This window comes from Nelumbo lutea, chromosome 7 (assembly GCF_056320005.1).
Source record: "Nelumbo lutea isolate HS-2025 chromosome 7, American lotus-T2T, whole genome shotgun sequence".
NCBI lineage: Eukaryota > Viridiplantae > Streptophyta > Magnoliopsida > Proteales > Nelumbonaceae > Nelumbo > Nelumbo lutea.
This window is the reverse complement of record NC_142690.1, coordinates 48,844,718-48,866,164: the sequence shown is the minus strand read 5'-3', so window position 1 is coordinate 48,866,164 and position 21,447 is coordinate 48,844,718. Positions and strand designations below refer to the sequence as shown.

Here is a 21,447-nt window from a genome sequence, read left to right as displayed (position 1 = left end):
CCCAAACATTGATCTACACATCAGCCACATGGGTTCAGCCCAGCCTTTGTTACAAGGCCTGGCCGAATACACTGTTATGGACAGTGCACCCCCTGAAATCCATCAGATGGGCTCTATGGGCTCAACACTTACCCTAAGTGGTCCCTGGGCCAAGCCACCTTGTAACACCCAGGGACTGTGGGCAGATGCAAGATTAGCCCATTAGGTATTATCCTCAATGGCCTTACACTTAACCTCTCAGCCCATAATGATCATACACTGCCCGACAAGAGAGGACCTCTCCCTCGGCTGCAAGGAACAGTGTTGCACTCTCTCAAGTATGGATCCCAGGAATTAAAACATTTTGCAAACATTTCAAAACCATAATATATATATACTTTTTATCTCATATAAAATATATTTTGCAAAACAAATTTCAACGATTGAAATCGGCTGCCGGCAGTCTTGGTTTCCATCAGTGAGAGTGCATCCCCGATCATTACCTTTGTCCGACAAAGGGGCTGATCCTGTCACTATGATCATCCACTCAGATGAATTCTCGGATTGTCCCAACATACCCAGGTTTTGACCCCCGCTAAGGATCTCACTGATTGATACATCAAAGATAGCCCGATCCGACACCTAGTGCAGTATCATAATCGAGTCTAGGGGTCGGGTGTAACTTTCCAGTTTTGCCCATCAATCTCCAAGGTCCAGGGCAATACTGGAAATCTGGTCCAGTTCAAAGATTCAATTAATCCCACACTGTATGTGCCTAGGGTCTCACCCCGGTAGCTGAGACAAGCCACCCCAACCGACTTGGTGGCACCACAGTGTCAGCCTTGTCAGGAGAGGTCTCCCCAGACCGACCCACTGGCTGTGAACATTCTAAACTAACACGAGTCTCATTAAGTGTCCAGTTTAAGTGTATTACACAGAAACATACCAAGGGAACATGAATCAAATATGCACTTTTATTCATTTACAATAAACTCATAAAGTACATCATTTTGATTGAAGCTAAGGGCATACAAAACTGTCTAACAGGATCAGCTGATAGGATTGGGCCTAGACCCTATCCACTTATAGAGTCCAAGATCTAAATAAGATTTAGATCTGGAAGCCTCCTAATTAGATTACGAGATGGTTGATCTGATCTGCAGATAAGATAAGGGTAACCTTATCACTTAAAGGGACTTCTAATCCAAATGTGATTTGGATTAGCAACTCCTAATGGGATTAGGAGCTGATCCCTTTAAGATTATAAGAGGAGGAGGGGGTGGCAGCCTTTTGACATGAGCTGATCACAAAAGGAGAGAATTCTACACCCTACGAATACTCTCTTGCAGCCGCCACCTCCAGTAGTTCGACCTCCTACTCTCTACAGAAGTAATCAAGATTTGATCTTGGTACTAATCTTTTGGGGAAAAGATTGATTGGAGTTGTATTCACAAGCCATCCTGTTGATTCTTGCGAAGGGTCAAGTTCTTTTGGAAGAACACTGTTGATTCTGCTCCATCCTGCACTGCGCCATATTCAATGGGAGCAGATTTTGGATCCTTCCTTGGGCGTGAACACCTCCATTGGGAGATATTGTTTCTCTGTATCAGGTACATCCTCCCTCTTACTCATTTTGGTTCAGATCTGGTTTGGTAATGGTTCAAGATTGATCCTTGAAAAATATGTTTTTCTAAAATAGGGAATTCGATTCCTGCAAAGATGGGAGAAATTTTTGAAATTTGCCCAGTCCATTCCACAAGATTTGGGCGTCCATATGATGGATATCCCATCCCTTCACTTTTGTGGTGTTAATCTTGATGTTTGGTGTTCTCTAAGGGTCTGAGTGAGGGCTACATACCTACATTAGAAGAGCTTGATGTTTGGTTCATCGCAAGGATGCTGCTTGCATGCTCAAATTCTAGATAGTAGTGGCATCCCATCTCTCTCAAAAGTGTTTTTCCACATTAGAAGAGCTTCTAATCCATGGAATGATAACACTTCATGTCAAAGAGGTCTTCTTTAGCCGCTAGTAGAGGAGGTGGTACTCGTGGTAGAGGAGTTGGATGTGGAGCTAGAGGTGGTTGTGGTGGTGATATAAAAAGAGTAGAGGTAGTACATCTCTATGGTGGCATTATCTGATTTTTTTCTCTCTTTCTATGCTGAGATTCAAGATTACTTTGGTGTTTTTATTAAAATGTTTCATTCTAGTAATGCAAAGGAATACTTTCAAGGACCCTTTTAGTTGTTTTTGATTCTCATGGAATTATCCATCAATCTTATTGCTCACACACCCCAATAAAACAATGTGGATGAACAGAAGAATACACTTGCTTGTTATAGTTTGATCTCTCTTAATTCAAATGTTTGTCCCTAAAGTTTATTGGAATTATGTTGTGATTACGTCTTGCTTCCTTATAAATCGTATGCCTTCATCTGTTCTTAGTGATGAGTCCCCTTTTTCCTCATTATCTCCTTTTCCTTTTCATCCTTGTATCTTTGGTTGTGTCTGTTTTGTTCCCAGATTTGGTCCTGGGTTGGATAAGCTAGAACCTCATGCTTTAAGTGTGTCTTTTTGGGATATTCTCAAAACCAAGAAGTTTATAAATGTTATAGTCCTTCCCTTCGTTTATATTTTTTCCCTTTCAAATGTTTCATTTTTGAGAATGTACCATTTTTTTCTGCAACAATTTCCCATATCTTCTCTTCTTTCGCTGCCTCTTCGTCTTCCTACTGCAGAGGTTTCCTTGTCATCGATTGATCCACTGGCTCCCACTGTTGAGGCTACTCCGTGAGCACCCATTCATAGAGTGCATGCCAAATGACCATGGGGAAATTTTCTCTAGCTCCAACTTTTGCCAAGCCATGATCCACTTTACCCTCAGTGATCCAACTGACATCGACTTTCCCATTACCCGTTGGAAAGGTAGGTGTACTTATACTAGTCATCCCATTTCCTGTTATGTGTCATTTTCTTACTTATCTCCCTCCTACTAGTTGTTTGTCTCTTCTTTCTTCTGTATCCATTCCCCGTTTTTTCCAGGAAGCCCTTGCCTCACTAGAGTGGAAGAAGACAATGGATGAAGAGGTTTATGCTCTTAAGTCTAACCACATCGAGGAACTCACCTCCTTGCCTCTTGAAAAACAACTGAACAAGTCCGTGGACCTTCTAACAAGTGATAAGGGAAGTGGAAAAGGTTGCAAGGAAGGTAAAGGCTGAACTCAAATGGGTTAGAAGGAGTGCAAATGGAATAGCTGATTATCTTGCTAAACAGGGGGCTTTGAGGCAACAATTGTTTTGGGCTGCAATGTAAAGTGGGACAGAAATTTGTAATAGTGTGGGAGCTTTAATCCCATACACAAAGCTGTAAAACCTTATTTTAACCCTAATTTCAAATAAAATTCTCTTTTGCTGATCAAAAAAAGACAAACAACTGAACAAGTGGTAGGATGCAAATGGGTTTACAAAGATGTGTAGGTTAAAGAAAGCAATTTATGGTCTGAAGTAGTCACCTTGTGCCTGGTTTGGGAGGTTCAAGAGTTTGGCTTATACCGATGCAGTGTTGATCATTTAGTTTTTAGTAGAGATACTTTATCTAGAAAGGTTATTTTTATAGTATATGTTAGTGACATCATTATTGCAGGAAGTGATACTTGCGGAATTGGTGAATTAAAACAGTTCCTATAGCACAAATTCCAAACCAAGGAGTTGCACCAATTAAATTACTTCCTATGAATTGAGGTGGCAAGGTCTAAGTGGGGAATCTCTCTTTCACAACAAAAGTACGTACTTGATTTGTTAGAGGAAACACAGTTACTAGGAGCTAAGACAACTGAAACTCCTAATGAGCCGAATACCAAGATCATTGATAGTAAGGGGAAGCTGTTGGAAGACTTAGAAAGCTGTAGGAGGCTGGTTGGAAAACTTATCTATCTTATTATCACTAGACCAGGCATTTCATTCAGTGTGGGAGTACTTAGCCAGTTTATGTAAAACCCAAGAACTAGTCATTGGTAAGGAATTGCTAGAGTTTTATGATACTGAAAATGTGCTCTAGGTAAAGGCTTGTTATAAAGAAAGGAGGAGAATTGGTATTCAGATGAAAATTGGGAAGGATCAGTAACAAATAGGAAGTCCACCATAGACTACTACACTTTTATTGGTGGAAATTTAATTACTTGGAAGAATAAGAAACAGAGTGTTGTAGCTAGAAGTAGTGCTAAAGTAGAATACAGAGTGACAGCTCACACCACTTGTGAGCTGGTCTAGTTGAAGCATTTGCTATAGGAAATTGGAGTGGAGGTAAGCCTATAAAATTGTTTTTTGATAACCAAGCTACAATTCACATTTCTTCCAACTTGGTATTTCATGATAGGACCGATCATATAGAAATGGACTGTCACTTTGTAGAGAAAAGATTACTAATGGAGAAAAATAGTTACCCCATATGTGAGGTAATATCAATTGGTAGATCATTTCACCAAAGGACTAAGTTGTGCACATATAGAGGAAAATTAATTTTGTTTCTAAACAAAATTAATACTTGTGGTAACTTAAAGAGGACAAAATCATTTTGGTACATCTCACCATATATTTGTCTCCTCTACAAAGCAAACAGGGAAAGCGCATTTAACTTTCTAATCTCCTACCAAATTGTGTTTACTATTTGGACTTTCTTTCTCTTATAATTTGGTGGCATCTGATCAATTCCAGAGGATTTAAGGGCATTGCTTTATTGTTCACACTTCAAGGATAGCACATTTTTTAGTAACAAGGAAAGGTTTTTTGAGGATACCATTAGACGGTATCTCCATCAAATTTGTTCAATGGGTGAAGACATTGGATATTTTTCACCTTTTACAACAAATGCTATCATTAAAACCTGGAGACAGGTGACTGAGTCTTCTTCATCAAAAAAGTCCTCATTGCTAGATGGTTCCCTCTTAGACCAGGCTATATAAAGTTTAACTTTGATGGTTGTTGTTTAGGAAATCTAGGCTTGGTAAGCATTGGAGGCACATTCAGATATGAAGAAGAAAACATCACTACAATGTCTTCAAGACCTATAGGGAATGGATATTCAATTAAGGAAGAAATGTGGGCAATCCTCCATGGCATAAGAAGAGCAAAAGCTTTGAACATCAGTGACCTAGTGATTGAAGGAGATTCAAGAGTCGTGACTGGGTGGCTGAGTGGAACCTACAAAATTTCATGGAAATACAGATATACTATTCAATAAATCAAGAAGATGATAGAGGAATTGAGGGCTATGGTGAAATGGATACCACAATTTATTAATGGACTAGCAAATGGATTTGAAAAACAAGTGGCAATGAGGGACAACATGTTTTCGGGCCAAGTTATGTAAAATATTTTGTATTAGTGATCTCTTTTTTTTTCTAGGTTGGTGTTATCTGAGGCTAACCACTCTTTGAGGTGTAAGACAACCTCTATTATTTTTCCAAAATTATTAATAGAACCTCTTGAGGGCTGCTCATAAAAAAATATATATATGATTTTTTTTTGAAACTAAAAAACATATGATGTCTCCCCCACAAGTTTTCAAACATTAGTTTTTGCACCTCATACATAATCCTTACTTTAGGTCCACTTACCGATTTGGGGTTCCTTTCTCTTCCAACCCCCCATATTACCTCCCTAGTGACTCTATTCTATGCTTTCTCTAGATCAATGAAACCATATGGAGACCTTATTTCTTCTCTCTAAACTTTTCTATAAATCATCTTAATAAAAAATTGGCTTACATGGTCGATCTTCCTATCATAAACCTAAATTAGTTTTCTAAAATATTTGTTTCATGTTGTAATGGTTGGTCAATTATTCTCTCTCAAAGTTTCATAGTGTGGCTCATGAATTTAATTCTACAGTAATTGTTACAATAACTTAATTAGCCATAATAAGCCGACCTCTCCCCTACCTTTCATCATTCCTATTAGGATACAGTAATTTTACAAAGGTATATGTTACTTTAAATATTATTTGAGTTATTGATTCCTCCTCCACTAGCACCCTCTACATGTTCTTCATTTAATATTTTTTCAAAATATTTTTCCATCTTCCTTAATTTCCTAATTTTTTATCAAGACTCTTTTATCTTCCTCTTTAATATATCTATATTGATTTAAATCTCTGCATTAAATTTGGCTTCACTCGCTTTCTTTTTAATTTCCTTTTGTTGAAGTTTGGCCTGCCCTAGAAGTTTGTTTTGTTTATTAACTGAAAAGTAAAGTAAACAGCAAGAAGGAAGAGAGGAAAGAAGAAGGAAGAAAGAGGAAGAAGGAGAGAAAAGGTCTAGTTCGAATTAGGAAAGTTAACCCTTGTTTCGGCCAGACCTGTAATTATATTATTAATATATTTGGAAAAGACATGAGTGCCCTTATTTAAGTAAGAGGCACTCGAACTAACATAATAGTACACCTCAGCATTCTCAACAGGTACAAAGACCAAAGTACCCCTTCACTAACGCTCCCCCTCAAGATGGTGACTATATATCATATAATCCCAACTTGTTACACATGTAGTCCTCTCTCCCCCGACTCAAACCTTTTGTAAACAAGTCTGCCCACTGGTTTCCTGTATTAACATATGCAGTCTCTATCACTCCATTCAGCACCTTCTCCCTCACAAAATGACAGTCAACTTCGATGTGCTTGGTTCTTTCATGAAACACTGGATTGGAAGAGATATGAATCGCTGCCTGATTGTCACAATAGAGCTTCATTGGAGTACTGATGTCATATCCTATCTCCTGTAGAAGGTTCCTTAGCCACACTAATTCACAAGCAGTATGTGCCATGGCTCTATATTCTGCTTCTGCACTGCTTCTTGCCATAACCGTTTGCTTCTTACTTTTCCACATTACTAGGTTACCCCCCAGAAAGGTGCAATAGCCTGTCGTAGACCGTCTATCAGACATAGAACCTGCCCAATCAACACCGGTGTATCCTTCTACTTCCAGTTTTCCGCCACTTTTGTACAGCAAACCACGACCAGGAGCTCCTTTCTAATACCTCACAATCCTTAGCACTGCATTCTAATGTGGGACCAAAGGTTTCTGCATGAACTGACTCACCACACTAACCGCAAATGAAATATCTGGCCGAGTAATGGTTAGATAGTTTAGTTTGCCTACAAGTCGTCAGTATCTGCCAGGGTCTTCAAATACTTCACCTATATCACTGCTCAACCTCATATTTGTTTCCATAGGTGTCTCAGTCGGTTTAGTACCCAAGAAACATGTTTCTTCCAGTAAATCAAGCACATATTTCCTCTGACACAAATTAATGCCATGCTTAGATCTTGCTACCTCTATGCCCAAAAAGTATTTCAATTTGCCAAGGTCCTTTGTCTGAAAGTGTTCCTGTAGGAATGCCTTCAATCTGCCAATGCCCATTTTATCATTCCCAGTCACAACGATATCATCTACATACACCACCAGTAGTATTTTGCCTACCGGAGAGTCATGACTGAAGACAAAGTGATCAACTTGGCACTGTTTCATACCAAACTTCTTGACCACCTCACTGAACCTACCAAACCATGCTTGAGGGGACTGTTTAAGTCCATATATAGCCTTCTTAAGTCTGCATACCTTACCATCCTCCCCCTGAGCAACAAACCCTGGTGGTTGCTCCATGTATACTTCCTCAAGCAAATCACCATGTAAAAAGGCATTTTTGATATCTAGCTGATGTAGAGGCCAATCATACATAGCCGCAAGGGAGATGACAACACGAACTGAACCTATCTTAGCAACCGGGGAGAATGTCTCTGTGTAGTCAATGCCATAGGTTTGGGAGTACCCTTTTGCAACCAGTCGCGCCTTCAGGCGCTCAACACGTCCATCTGGCAAGTACTTAACGGTATACACCCACTTACAACCGACAGCCTGCTTCCCAGGAGGAAGAGCGGTGAGGTCCCAAGTGTGATTATGATGGAGAGCAAGAGAGCTCTTCTTCCATAGCACGACACCACTCTGGAGAGGTAAGGGCTTCCTGGACATCCTTAGGAATAACCACTAAGGATAACAAAGAGATGAACTGGCGATGGGAGGCAGAGAGGTGAGTAAGTGAAACAAAATTGGAAATAGGGTGAAGGGTGCAGATGCGTTTATCTTTCCATAAGGCAATAGGAAGATCAAGGTCGGAGGCTGGTGTCGGATCTGGAGCTGGATCTGTCGACGGTGATGAAGCCGAAGGAGTTGCAGCCGGTACACGTGGGCGATGTGTACACGTGACGGATAGGTGGACGGTCAACGGACGATGGCACCGGAGGCAAGGACTTAGGCACGACCGGAACCAGAGGAGGAGGATCAACCACAGGAAGGGAAGAGGAGGAGGTGATGTGGAGGATGCAGCATCACCGGACCCCACGAAGAAAGGAGTAGACTCGAAGAATGTAACATCAGCACATACCAAGGAACGACAAGAACTGGGATGGTAACACTTGTACTCTTTCTGAATCCGGGAATAGCCAAGGAAGATACACTTAAGGGATCGTGCATCTAACTTGTCAGTCCCAGGACCCAAATTATGGACGAAGCAAACACACCCAAATACCTGAGGAGAAAGCGGAAACGGAGACATGTTGGGGAACAAGACACTAAATGGAGAGCGACCATCAAGAATAGACGTGGGCATCCGATTAATTAAGAAACAAGAGGTGAGCATTGCATCACTCCAAAAAGGTTTGGGAACATTCATGTGGTGCATGAGTGAGCGTGCCGTTTCTACAAGATGTCGGTTCTTTCTCTCAGCAACCCCATTCTGTTGTGGAGTGTAGGTACATGAAGTTTGGTGTATAATGCCATGTTGGTCCAAGTATTCTTGAAAAGATGAAGACAAGTATTCATGGCCATTATCAGAACGGAAAATTTTGATGTGAATGCCAAATTGATTGCGGATCTCAGCATAAAATTTTTGGAAGATGGCAAATAATTCACTTCTTTCTTTCATTAAATAGAGCCACGTCATTCTTGAAAAGTCATCAACAAAAATTACAAAATATCTGTATCCATTTTATGACATCACTTTATAAGGACCCCAAACATCTGAATGAATTAAAGAAAAAGGACTTGACACATGGTTATCAACCCTAGAACTAAAGGGAACACGATGGTGTTTCCCAAATTGACACGACTCACAATATAGAACAAAAAGTTGACTCAATGAAGGGACCAAGGACTTTAGCACTTTCAGTGAAGGATGACCAAATCTACAATGCAACTGGAGAGGAGAAATAGATGACTGAAGGGCCGTTGACGTTCTTCCACCACCATCAAGATAATACAGTCCACCGGCTTCATGCCCTCCACCAATCTTCATCCCCGTCTTGAGATCCTGAAAAACACACATAGAAGGGTAAAATGTAATGGAGCAATTAAGGGACTTGGTCAGCTTACTAACAGACATAAGATTAAATGGAAGCTTAGGTACATATAAAACAGAGGATAGGGATACAGGGTCTAGGTCAACATTACCAACACCACAGATAGATGATGTGGAGCCATTAGCAAGGGTAACAGATTGTGATGTTGAGCAATGAGTGAGAGATGAAAACACACCTAGAGTTCCCGTCATGTGATCGGAGGCTCCAGAGTCAATAATCCAGGGGTTGGGTGTGGATGCCAAACAAGCCATACCTGAGTGTGCAAAGGTAGTTGTGTTCTGTTGCGACATGGATTGAACAATCCTTTCACACTCATCACAAGGAACACTCACCATCTCCTTGCTTGGACCATCTGAAGAGGTAGAAGGCATATGGTTAGCTGACTGGTTCTCCTGTCTAAAGCTAGAACTGGTGTCACTAGTCATGGCATGGTTGGCCCACGTCGAGGGTGAACCATGTAAGTCATAGCAGTAGTTAATAGTATGTCCATCCAAACCACAATGAGTACACCTGCATGGACCCGAGCCACGTCCTCTACCACGAGCTCCCCCTAAATCTCTGCCTCCAGTACGACCACCACCACGGATATGTGTAGATCCAACACTACCACTCCGGCCATACACCGGACCACTACTGCCACCACGGCCAGGCTGGGCTCCTCGAGCTCCACTTCTGCCGCCTCGACCTCTTGACACTGCAAATGCTAATTTATCTGAGATATTAGAGTTTTCCATAGATCCAATGGAAGTCCTCCAAAGACGAGCAAACACCTCCTCTAAAGATGGAAGGGCAGATCCTCCTAGTATCTGGGCTCGTACTGGTTCATACTCAGACTTCAGCCCCACCAGAAACTGAGTCACATCAAGCTACTCTCTCTGTTGTTGTTGAACTTTGACATCAGAAGTGAGAGGATGATAGACATTTAACTCATTACGGATATTTCTTATACTAGCATAATACTCCTCAAGGCTCTAATTTCCCTGTTGCAGATTAAAGTATTCCTGATACAATTGATATACCCTAGTTGTATTATCCTGACCTGAATACAATTTCTTAGCATGATCCCACACCTCTTTGGCTGTGTCAAGAAACATGAAGTTCACACTAATTCTGGGTTCCATACTGTTCCACAACCATGTGATGATCTGTGCATCTTCCTGTTCCCAGTCTTCGTACTCTTGAGAATTAGTGGGGGGTTTCTCATCTCTTATGTGTTTTACCTTCTTCTTCGCCTTCAGAAAAACCTCTACAGACTTGGCCCAAGGGACATAATTCTCTCCATTCAGTTTAATGGAGGTAATTTGGACAATCCAGGTAGTCGGTAGATATCATCACACTAGGTTTACTATCACTGTTATCTGCCATTGTCGAATTCCCTTATCACTGAATCCCGAGCACTACACACTGCACACTGCACACAGACACTTTACCGAAATCTACACACTGATTTCAGCAATAATAAAGGCTAAAGCCACACTTGTAACACCACAAACCCTACTCCACAACTACCGGAAGTTTCACCATTAAGTAAACACTACTTCCCTTCGAATCACACACAAACCAGCATAAACCCTATCATACTGCAATCTGAAAATCCATCATACGATCTGTACCACACCTTCTCATGTGTTCCATAACAGAAACTATGCATAAAAAAAAACTCACCTCATTACCTTAAGGCCAACCACACGAAGGAATGAAACACCACTGCACCACACGTACCAGCCCTACATTAATTAGGGGAGGGTTTAGAAACCACAGCAACCAATCACCAACAACACAACCGGAGGAATAGAAACCTCCAAGGGAAGAGGGCGATCACTCCTTTTCAGCCCTTTTCCCAGTCTCCAACCAATGGCTGAGAAATCCAAGGGAAACCCTAGTTCGAATGCGCAGAAAACAGAATTCTAGCAGGCCTGATTTGTTTAATGATGCTCTGATACCATGTTGAAGTTCGGCCTGCCCTAGAAGTCTGTTTTGTTTATTAGCTGAAAAGTAAAGTAAACAGCAAGAAGGAAGAGAGGAAAGAAGAAGGAAGAAAGAGGAAGAAGGAGAGAAAAGGTCTGGTTCGAATTAGGAAAGTTAACCCTTGTTTTGGCCAGACCTGTAATTATAATATTAATATATTTGGAAAAGACATGAGTGCCCTTATTTAAGTAAGAGGCACTCGAAATAGTACACCTCAGCATTCTTAACAGGTACAAAGACCGAAATACCCCTTCACTAACACCTTTTTTATGATTTTATATTTTTCTAAGTTTTTTACATTTTGTCCTTTGCCAATTTTTATAAAATACTTGTTGTATTTTGGTTATACTTTTATCATCTTCATTCCACCACCAAGTTTCTTTATCATTGTCATTTTCCTTTATATTCTCCTAAATGTATTTTCCTACTTTTTTATATAGTTGGCTATTTCGAGCCACATATCATTAGTTTCTTCATCTAAATTCCATTTTCCTTCTATTGTTAGTATGTCTCTAAATTGCACTAGTTTTTCTCCTTTTAGATTTTCTTGCCTAATTCTTGTACACATATTTTCCACTTTATAATTTATTTTTTAACATGCACTTCTACAACCATTAGTCTATGTTGTGTTGTTAAGTTTTCCTCTATAATAACCTTGTTGTTTTCTATATCATTCTTCTGTTCTCCTACTAAGAAAAAAATCTATTTGACCTAAGTTTAATCCACTTTTAAATCTTCATCATTTTTAAAATATTTTATACCAATCATGCCATAAGAATTTGAATTATAAAATTGTATCTCTTGTTTGATTCCTCTCCTCGAACTCAAACCCTCCATGCACTATAACATAACTTGCATTTCTTTTCCCATGTGAATAAGTAGATTAATCCTATTCAGTTCAAGTTCAACGTAAGAAGAAGAATTGTCCCTCATTACAATGTATAATGCTGAATTACAAAAGATAGAATTGTCCTTCATTAAGGATGGGACACATAACTTAAACTTAAATAAAACAAACTATTCACTCTCAATTAGATAGACAAAAGACCAAAATACCCTTGTACTGTCAACTCTAACACTCCCCCTCAAGTTGGAGAATATATGTCATAAAGTCCCAACTTGTCACATATGTAATCTACTCTACCCTGAGACAGCCCCTTTGTAAATAGATTTGCCCATTGGTTTAACTCACATGAGCTGTAGTTATCACTTCATCGATCACTTTTTCTCTTACAAAGTGGCAATCAACTTCAATATGCTTTGTTCTCTCATGGAAGATTGGATTAGAAGAAATGTGTACAGCAGCTTGATTATCATAGTATAACCTCATGAATCTGTCAACTGAGGACCCCATCTCTTATAACAAATTCTTCAGCCATACTAGTTCACATGTAGTATGAGCCATAGCCCTGTACTCAGCTTCTGCACTGCTCCTTGCCACCACTATTTGTTTCTTGCTCTTCCAAGTTACCAGATTGCCACCAAGGAATGTACAATATCCTATAGTTGACCTTCTGTCTGATACAAAACTAGCCTAATCAGCATCTGTATACCCTTCTATCTCAAGAGTTCCTCCACTTTTGTATAACAGACCACAACCTGGAGCACCCTTCAAATACCTAACTATCCTTAGAACTGCTTCCCAATGTGAAACCCAAGGGTGTTGCATAAACTGACTCACTATACTTACAACAATGATATATCTGGCCGTGTGATAGTCAGATAGTTCAATTTTCCCACCAACCTTCTATACCTTCCAGGATCATCAAACTCTTCACCTACATCAATACTCAACTTAGCATTCGGTTCTATAGGTGTTTCGACTGGTTTGGCACCTAACAGCCCTGTTTCTTCAAATAGGTCAAGGACATATTTCCTTTGACACAAGTTAATTCCATGCCTTGACCTTGCAACTTCTATTCTCATGAAGTATTTCAACTTACCAAGATCCTTCGTGTGGAAGTGATTCTATAGGAAGTTTTTCAATCTGTCAATCCCATTTCCATCACTACCAGTTATGACAATATCATCCACATACACCACTAGTAAGATTTTACCATCTTTTGAGTCACGGTTAAACAAAAAATGATCTACTTGACACTATTTCATCCCAAAGTTCTTCACTACTTCATTGAATCTACCAAACCACGCACATGGAGATTGTTTTAGCCCATAGATTGCCTTTTTAAGTTTACAAACTTTACCATCCTCCCCTTGAGCAACAAATCCTAGGGGTTGCTCCATATATACTTCCTCAATCAGATCACCATGCAGGAAGGCATTCTTGATGTCTGGTCGCAAGAGAGGCCAATCACACATTGCTACTAATGAAATTAATATTCAAACTGAGCCAATTTTAGACACAAGAGAGAATAGCCCTTGGCCACTAACCTGGCCTTTAATCGTTCCACACTACCATCCGGAAGATACTTCACTGTGTAGATCCACTTACACCCAACAACATCCTTATCAGGAGGGAGAGTAGTAAGTTCCACGCGTGATTGTGTTGTAAAGCAAACAATTCCTCTTCCATTGCTTGTCGCCACCCTAGAGAGATAACGACTTCCTAGACAATCTTGAGAGTGGAAATAGAGGAAAGTAAAGATGTAAAATGACGATGGGAAGCAGAAAGGTAAGCAACTGAAACATAATGAGAAATAGGATGAGATGTGCAACTACGTTTACCTTTCCGCAAAGCAATAGGAAGATCAAGGTCAAAAGGAGGAGGTGCAGCTACAGGATCTGTCAACGAGGACTGAACTGGAGGAGGGGCTAGTGCTCTTCTGCGAGTATACACTTTTTTGATTGGTGGCCTCTCAGTAGTAACCTACACTAGAGATGGTGGGGATGGAACAAGAACCACGGGAAGGGGATCCGCAATCGGAACAGGAACCACGAGAAGGGGGTCTTCAACTGGAACAGGAAGTGGAACCACAGGAGCAAGAGAAGGAGCCTCAGTACTCGAGAAAAATGGGACTGACTCAAAGAAAGTAACATCCGAACACACAAAAGACCGATGGGAGCTAGGATTATAACACTTATACCCTTTTTGGGTCCTGGAATATCCAAGGAAACTGCATTTGGTAGCATGTGCATCTAACTTGTCTAAACCAGGTCCTAAATTTTGAACAAAGCGAACACAACCAAAGACTCTAGGAGTAAGAGAGAATGGAGAAAGAGTAGGGAACAAGACTGAGAAAGGTGATTGACTTCTGAGGATGGACATGGGCATCCAATTGATGAGGAAACATGATGTCAGGACAGCATTACTCCAAAGACGCTTTGAAACATTCATATCAAGCATAATGGACCGAGTGATTTCAAGTAAGTATCGATTTTTCCATTCAACAACTTCATTCTGTTGTGGGGTATAAGAGCAAGAAGTTTGATGAATTATCCCATGATGCTCTAGTTATTCCTGAAATGGTGTGAGGTGTATTCTTTTGCATTATTTGAGCGGAGAATTTTAACACGAACACCAAATTGAGTACGTATTTCAGCATAAAATTTTTGAAAAATATAGAACAATTCACTTCGATCTTTCATAAGATAGAGCCATGTCATCCTTGAAAAGTCATCAACAAAAATTACAAAATACTTATAACCATTGTATGACACTACTTTATTTGGACCCCAAACATCTGAATGAACTAAAGAAAAAGGACTCAAGACACAACTATCAACTTTTGGATTAAAAGAGACTCTATGGTGTTTCCCAAGCTAACATGACTCACAATCCAATGATGGAAAATGACTTAAGGACGGAACCAACAACTTTAAAGCCTTGGAGAGATTAGTGACCAAGTTTGCGGTGTCACTGGAGAGGAATAAGAGATGACTAAAAGGCTACTACTAGGCCACCACCATCAAAGTAATACAATCCACTTGTCTCATGCCCTCCACCAATCTTCATCCCCGTCTTGAGATCTTGAAACACACAAGAAGAGGGATAAAAGGTTATAGAACAATTAAGTGACTTGGTTAATCTACTAACAGACATAAGGTTAAAAAGGAATTTGGGTACATATAAAACAGAGGATAAAGATAAGGAGGTGAGATCAACATCACCAACACCATAAATGGTAGAGGTAGAACCGTTAGCAAGGGTAATTGTTTGGGATGTAGAAGACTGTGAAAGTGAAGAAAACACATTTGGAGTCCTAGACATATGATCCAAGGCTCCAAAGTCAATGATCTAGTGTGAGGGTTTGGAAGCCAAACAAGCCATACTTGAATGGGCAAGAGTAGTTGTATTCTGCTGAGAGGATGTCTGAAGGAACTTCTCATATACCTCATGTGGTACACTCACCATTTCCTCCCAGAATCACCAGTAGATGTGCAGGGGGTCTAAACAGTCTGCTAGTTTTCACTAACTGTACCACTGCCAGTAGTCACAGCATGGAGTGTTGGGTGGACCATGTAAATCATAGCAAAAATTAATGGTATGTCCCTCTAATCCACAGTATGTGCATTTCCTAGTTCCATTACTTCTTCCTCTACCACGACCTCCCCTAACTCTTGGCCTCCACTGCGGCCACTAAAACGATTAAACATAGGACCACCTCAGTTTCCTGGAAACCCACGGCCGCCAGTTCCACCCCCTCTAGTTCCACGACCTCCCCCTCTAGTCACCACAAAACTAGATCTGTCCGAGAGAGAAGACTCTATAGAATCAATAGAAATCCTCTGAAGACAAGCAAACACTTCTCCAAGAGAGGGGATAGAAGACCCTCCCAGTACTTGTGCTCGAACAGGTTCATATTCAGCCTTTAGACCCACTAGAAACCTTGTCACATCAAGTTGCTCTCGCTGTTGTTGCTGAACTTGAACATCTGGTGTTAGAGGATGATATACATTAATCTCATTACGGAGATTTCTCATGTTTGCATAGTATTCCTCCAAGCGTTGATTACCTTGCTTCAGATTAAAGTACTCTTGGTAAGGCTGATATACACTAGTGGTATTATCTTGGCTGGAATAAAGTTTCTTAGCATGGTCCCAAATTTCCTTGGCCGTATCTAGGATCATAAAATTCATACTAATTTTAGGTTCCATGCTATTCCACAACCATGTCATAATCTGTGCAACCTTCTGTTCCCAATCACTAAACCCTAGAGAATCAAAGGGGGGTTTCTCCTCTTTCACATGTTTTACTTTTTTCTTGGCTTTTAAAAACACCTCCACAGATTTGGCCCATGGCACATAGTTCTCACCATTCAACTTAATAGAGGTCATTTGAACATTTAAGTAATCGGGAGAAATCATAACACCTGCCTTATTGTCACTACCATCTCCAATTGACGCCATCCTAACCAATTCACCTCACTTCACAAAGAAATCACTATTATAAACAAAGTAATCACCTTCTACTATTCAGCACCACACCACACACTACTCAATAAAATATATTTATGACCACACTGCTACTGTCATGAATGCAGCATTCGAAAACCCTACTTTCAGCTCACATATCCAGGCATAAACAGAAGGAAAAGAGGTTCATATGCATACCTACCAAACCACACTGCCACATGAATGAAATCCAGACCAAAAGGAAGCAGCCGCAGTCCACTACTAGCTGAATAGGAATTTCTGTTCACACCTGTTCACAGTCAGCCCTCTTCGTGCCATCGAATAGAGGGTATTTAGTACACCACCATAACGATCACCACCACAGAAACTGGAGGCATATTTACCTCCAAGAACAAAAAATGACCACTCCTTTTTGGCCCCTTAACAAACTTCCAATCTGTTTAGGAGATATTCAAAAAAAAATCTGATATGGCGGCAATCCCAGGAAGGCCAAAATACCCTTGTACTGTCGACTCTAACATCCCACATACCCATTTAGATTTCCTCTAAAAATCTTTCCTTCACTTGGAATTTCTTGGATTAGCCTTTCTAAGTTTTCCCATTCTTTTAACATTTTCATCTAAACCCACCTAAGATGTATAAGCACTAATTGTGTTAGTGATTTCCTCCTTAAAATAAGTCTTATTCTATCACCAAATATTTAATTTCTTTAACCCTTTCTTTTCCTTTATTTAGTTTCCCGCAAGCATGCAATATTAATCCTTGTCCTCTTCAATGCGTTTACTAATTCCATGATCTTTCATGTTAGTTCCTATATTCCAAGTGCCTAAACGAAGTTGAGTTTCTTGAACTAACTTCTTTACCCGTCCCCATCCAAAAGGCTATGGAACCCTTTTGTATTTAATGCCACAACCTAGCATTGTTGTGGTGGGTCACTTCCCGGACCACCCTAGCATACCTTTGATCACTTAACTTTACCTTAAGCAAAAGTTTAGTGCTGGCTGCCCAACTTGGCACACCCCTCCTTTCTCCAGGCTTGGGATCAGCAATGTAAGACAAGCTCACACTAGCAGAGTTTCTAATCATCATCATCATCTTCATCTTTCCCTAGATAGTGATAATAATCATCTAGGAGAGGAAACAACCATGGAAGTCATCCTCATTAGTTAATCCATGCTTATGTTTATCTTCTTGTTTGAACTTTCATCTTTCCCTAGAAAATAAGCTTATTTGATCATTTATAGCCTTTGATTTGTTTGTCTTTCACTTTTTTCTGTTTCTTCTCGTTATTCTTTTAAATTATAAAATACAAGTAGCTTCTCATTTCCAGTCATATTAAAAAGTGGTTGATGAAAATTTTGAGATTTTAGTATGGAAAAGGATTTTTTTGTATTTTTCCTGAAGTTGAATGGGCTTTTTTAATGACTTTATTGAACCATTTATAGCTATAAAAGCTGTGGAAGTAGGAGTTGATGGGATCATTGTATCTAACCATGGAGCACGCCAGCTTGACTATGTACCAGCCACCATCTTTGCTCTAGAAGAGGTGATGCTTTGTTTCCTTAGATGAGAATAATTAGAATTAAGCAAAACCTCACTTACTCTAATGGCATGCTCAGTTTCACCACCATATAGCTATTTTCTTGGCCTTTTGGCATGTGTGTGACCAATGTGGCATATTTCCTGGATTTGACAGATGCCGATTGATTAAACTGGTACTTAAAGTAGTAAAAGCTTACTTTTTGTTCCAATATTACAGCATATGTAGTAAACTAATAATAAAATGAATAAATTATAAGATGAAAACTGTATTTTAACTTTATGCCATTAAATGCTTTATCAAACTTTAAAAAAAAAATGCTTATGTGTTGTTCTCTTGTCAAAGTCTTGTAATTGTTATTCTTCCTATCAATGTTACTTTCCAAAAGGGATCACTAACTGCCTTTTGAAACAAAAAATATGTAGAAGTTTTCTAGTAACAGAAAATTGCAAACAAAAAGGAAAAGGAAAGAAAAGAGGAAGAGAAATAGAGGAGAGAAAATAGTAGAATAGGGTTGTTTTGTCTTGATTCAATGCCCTCTACCATTATCTTTTATGTGATACGATAAACCTACAATGATGCCCTTAATCAGGTGGCTACTAGGTATCCCAAGTACAAAGACTAAAAAGCCCTTCCTTTGCTAACACTTCCCCTCAGGATAAGCATAGCTGTTATACATGCCCATCCCGCAAAGATTATCTTCAGGATTCATCTTAGGAACTTTTTAATGAGATAATCATCCAGTAGGTTTCTATATTTTACAAATGTTAAACAAGCCTCACCACTAGCAATACGTTCTTGTTAGTGTATATCAACTTCAATGTGTTTAGTCCAATCATACTGCACAGGATTGTGAGCAATGTTTATTTTATCTTGGTTATCACAATATAACTTCCTAAGACTTCCAAATTCGAACTCCTATCTCATGTGAGAGAATCTTCAACTAGTGTAACTCAGAAACATTGTGGTCCATAGCTCTATGTTTTGCTCCTGCACTAAAACGATCAAGAACAGACTATTTCTTGGACTTTCAAGAGATAAGATTATCACCAGAAAAGGTGCCATAAGATTCTATCACAATCCACTGCAGATGGATAATTTCTTTGAAAAAAAATACTTCCAAGCATCTAGTGTTTTCTTTTGACGGACTGCAGGTTGACCATGTATGGATGTTGACATCATTTGTATGGACAATGATGTCAGCAATATCTTGGGAATAGCACAAGCAACAATACTCTGGTACCAAGCTTACCTGATATTTGAATGCAATTGATTGAATAAAAATTATGTGAAAATTTGAAAAGAAGAAGAGAGAAGAAAGGTTCAGAGAAAAACGGTTTAATCTATCATGGATTCCATGCCCTAGTCATTGGTATTTGTATTATAATAAGTTATACAAAAACTCTTCTATAGGTACCCCATTCTTTTTTATTATAATGACCAAAATACCATCAATAAATGTACTATCCACTTGACAAAGACTAAAGCAATATCTCTTGTTTTCCCTTTTTGGGATGGTTGCTGGGGTCACAGGTGGTTAAATCTGTTGGGAATAAAGTTCCTGTTCTCTTTGATGGAGGAATACGCCGTGGAACAGATGTTTTCAAAGCTATTGCTCTCGGTGCCCAAGCTGTTCTTGTAAGTCTTTTTTTAGCCTCAATCTTAGCTTTGTGTTTGCAAATAATTGAATGTTGGATATCTAGCTTTACAGTACTTGGATGCTGGTATTCCTCAGTTTCCTTGCTAAAACGAGATAGCAAATACATCTAATCTTGAAGAAAGTCAATATCACCTTTTTCTTATATGCTCCATAGTAATAAAGATTTTTCTACAGTGACTTTTCCACAAAAACAAGGGGGAACTGGTACCATCTCTGAAGATATGGCAATATGGGCTGACCAATTGAACAATCAGTATCAATGCATGGCTTCAGTGTGTGGACAGTATGAATGTCCATCATCATGAAATACTCCTAAATAATACTATAAAATTACATCTATAATTATACATTTCTGTTGGTCTTTTTATTATTTGGGTATTCCATTATGTGATACCCCATTTTGTTACAATTAGTAATGTAGCCAATTTGTTCCGTATTAGTTTTATGATTTTGTCTATATTTACCTTCTCATAGGTGGGGAGGCCTGTGCTCTATGGGCTAGCAGTCAAGGGAGAACATGGTATAAGACATGTCATAGAAATGCTGCGGGATGAGCTTGAGCTGACCATGGCCCTGTCTGGGTGCTGCTCTACCAAGGAAATTACTCGGAGCCACATACAGACACAGCATGAAAGATTGAAGTCATTGCTATAACATTGGTGATAGGATGAATTTACCAAAAACATTAGTAATAGGGGGAGAATATATCCAGGTCATTTGCTTGTTTCACCACAGAGTGTCTGAGCTTATTGGAAAGAAAAGAATCCATTTGCTCAGATCCGCCATCAGATCAACATTTTTGTGTTGCTTAATTGACTAGATTACTAGATTTCTGTTCTTGAATTCTTGAATGAAACTGGAATATATTGATTTTGTATTGTGAGGAGCTTATTGAAAAGAGGTTGGGCTCAAATGGAAGACTTATTGTAACCACTCATTCTGCTCTCTTTCAACTCCACAATACTTAATGTCCAGGATGTATAATAGAACAAATGGTGATTGCTATCTGATCAGTGTCATTTAATTTATACATGAGATCAAACTGACCCATTGTATATGAGAGAGACATTGATTTTAATTGCTCCATAAGGAGGTTTTTACCAGCAACTGTAGGTTCCACAGATATCCCTGTGGCACTGCGGTTAATGGAAGCCCAGAATAAGGTTTAAGTGTGCATGAAATTTCAGTATGATGTATGATCTGAGTGGGATTAAATGGGGTACCTTGAAAAATAAGTTCATTTTATGGCCATCCAGATATGTCCTAGAAGCAACCATCCCAGCAGACCATGACTCCAGAATAAGGTTTCATGGTGTTTTGAATTGTAAAACACTACAACTTTTTAGTCTTTTCAAATTTATTTTCCAGTTTATTACTGTATTAGTAGGGTTAGTCATTTTAAAAGATCAATTTAGTTTTATTTTTTTATAGAATTTTTTGAAATTTTGTAAAGATGAAGGCACAATACGTCATTTTCGTTTCAGTCTATTTTTCTTCTATTTTCTTTTTAAGAAAAGCCATTGGCTAATTCAATGAGAAGCATCTTTTGACAGAACAGGTACAAGGAAATCTGGGGGCATA

General features: G+C 39.3%; 1 protein-coding gene across 3 annotated transcripts in view; it reads left to right on the top strand.

Annotated features, from left to right (window-relative positions):
• The window catches only part of LOC148846305 (peroxisomal (S)-2-hydroxyacid oxidase GLO4-like), a 124,247-nt gene extending 103,374 nt beyond the window's left edge, over positions 1-20,873 (top strand). For all 3 annotated transcript variants that reach the window (XM_088955001.1, XM_088955002.1, XM_088955003.1), the window contains 3 exons: positions 18,112-18,212; positions 19,740-19,844; positions 20,341-20,873. In XM_088955001.1, coding sequence (XP_088811127.1) covers positions 18,112-18,212; positions 19,740-19,844; positions 20,341-20,520 — 386 coding nt within the window. In that variant the 3' untranslated portion in view covers positions 20,521-20,873. The remainder of the gene's footprint in view (positions 1-18,111; positions 18,213-19,739; positions 19,845-20,340) is intronic.
• The last annotated feature ends 574 nt before the right edge of the window (positions 20,874-21,447 follow it).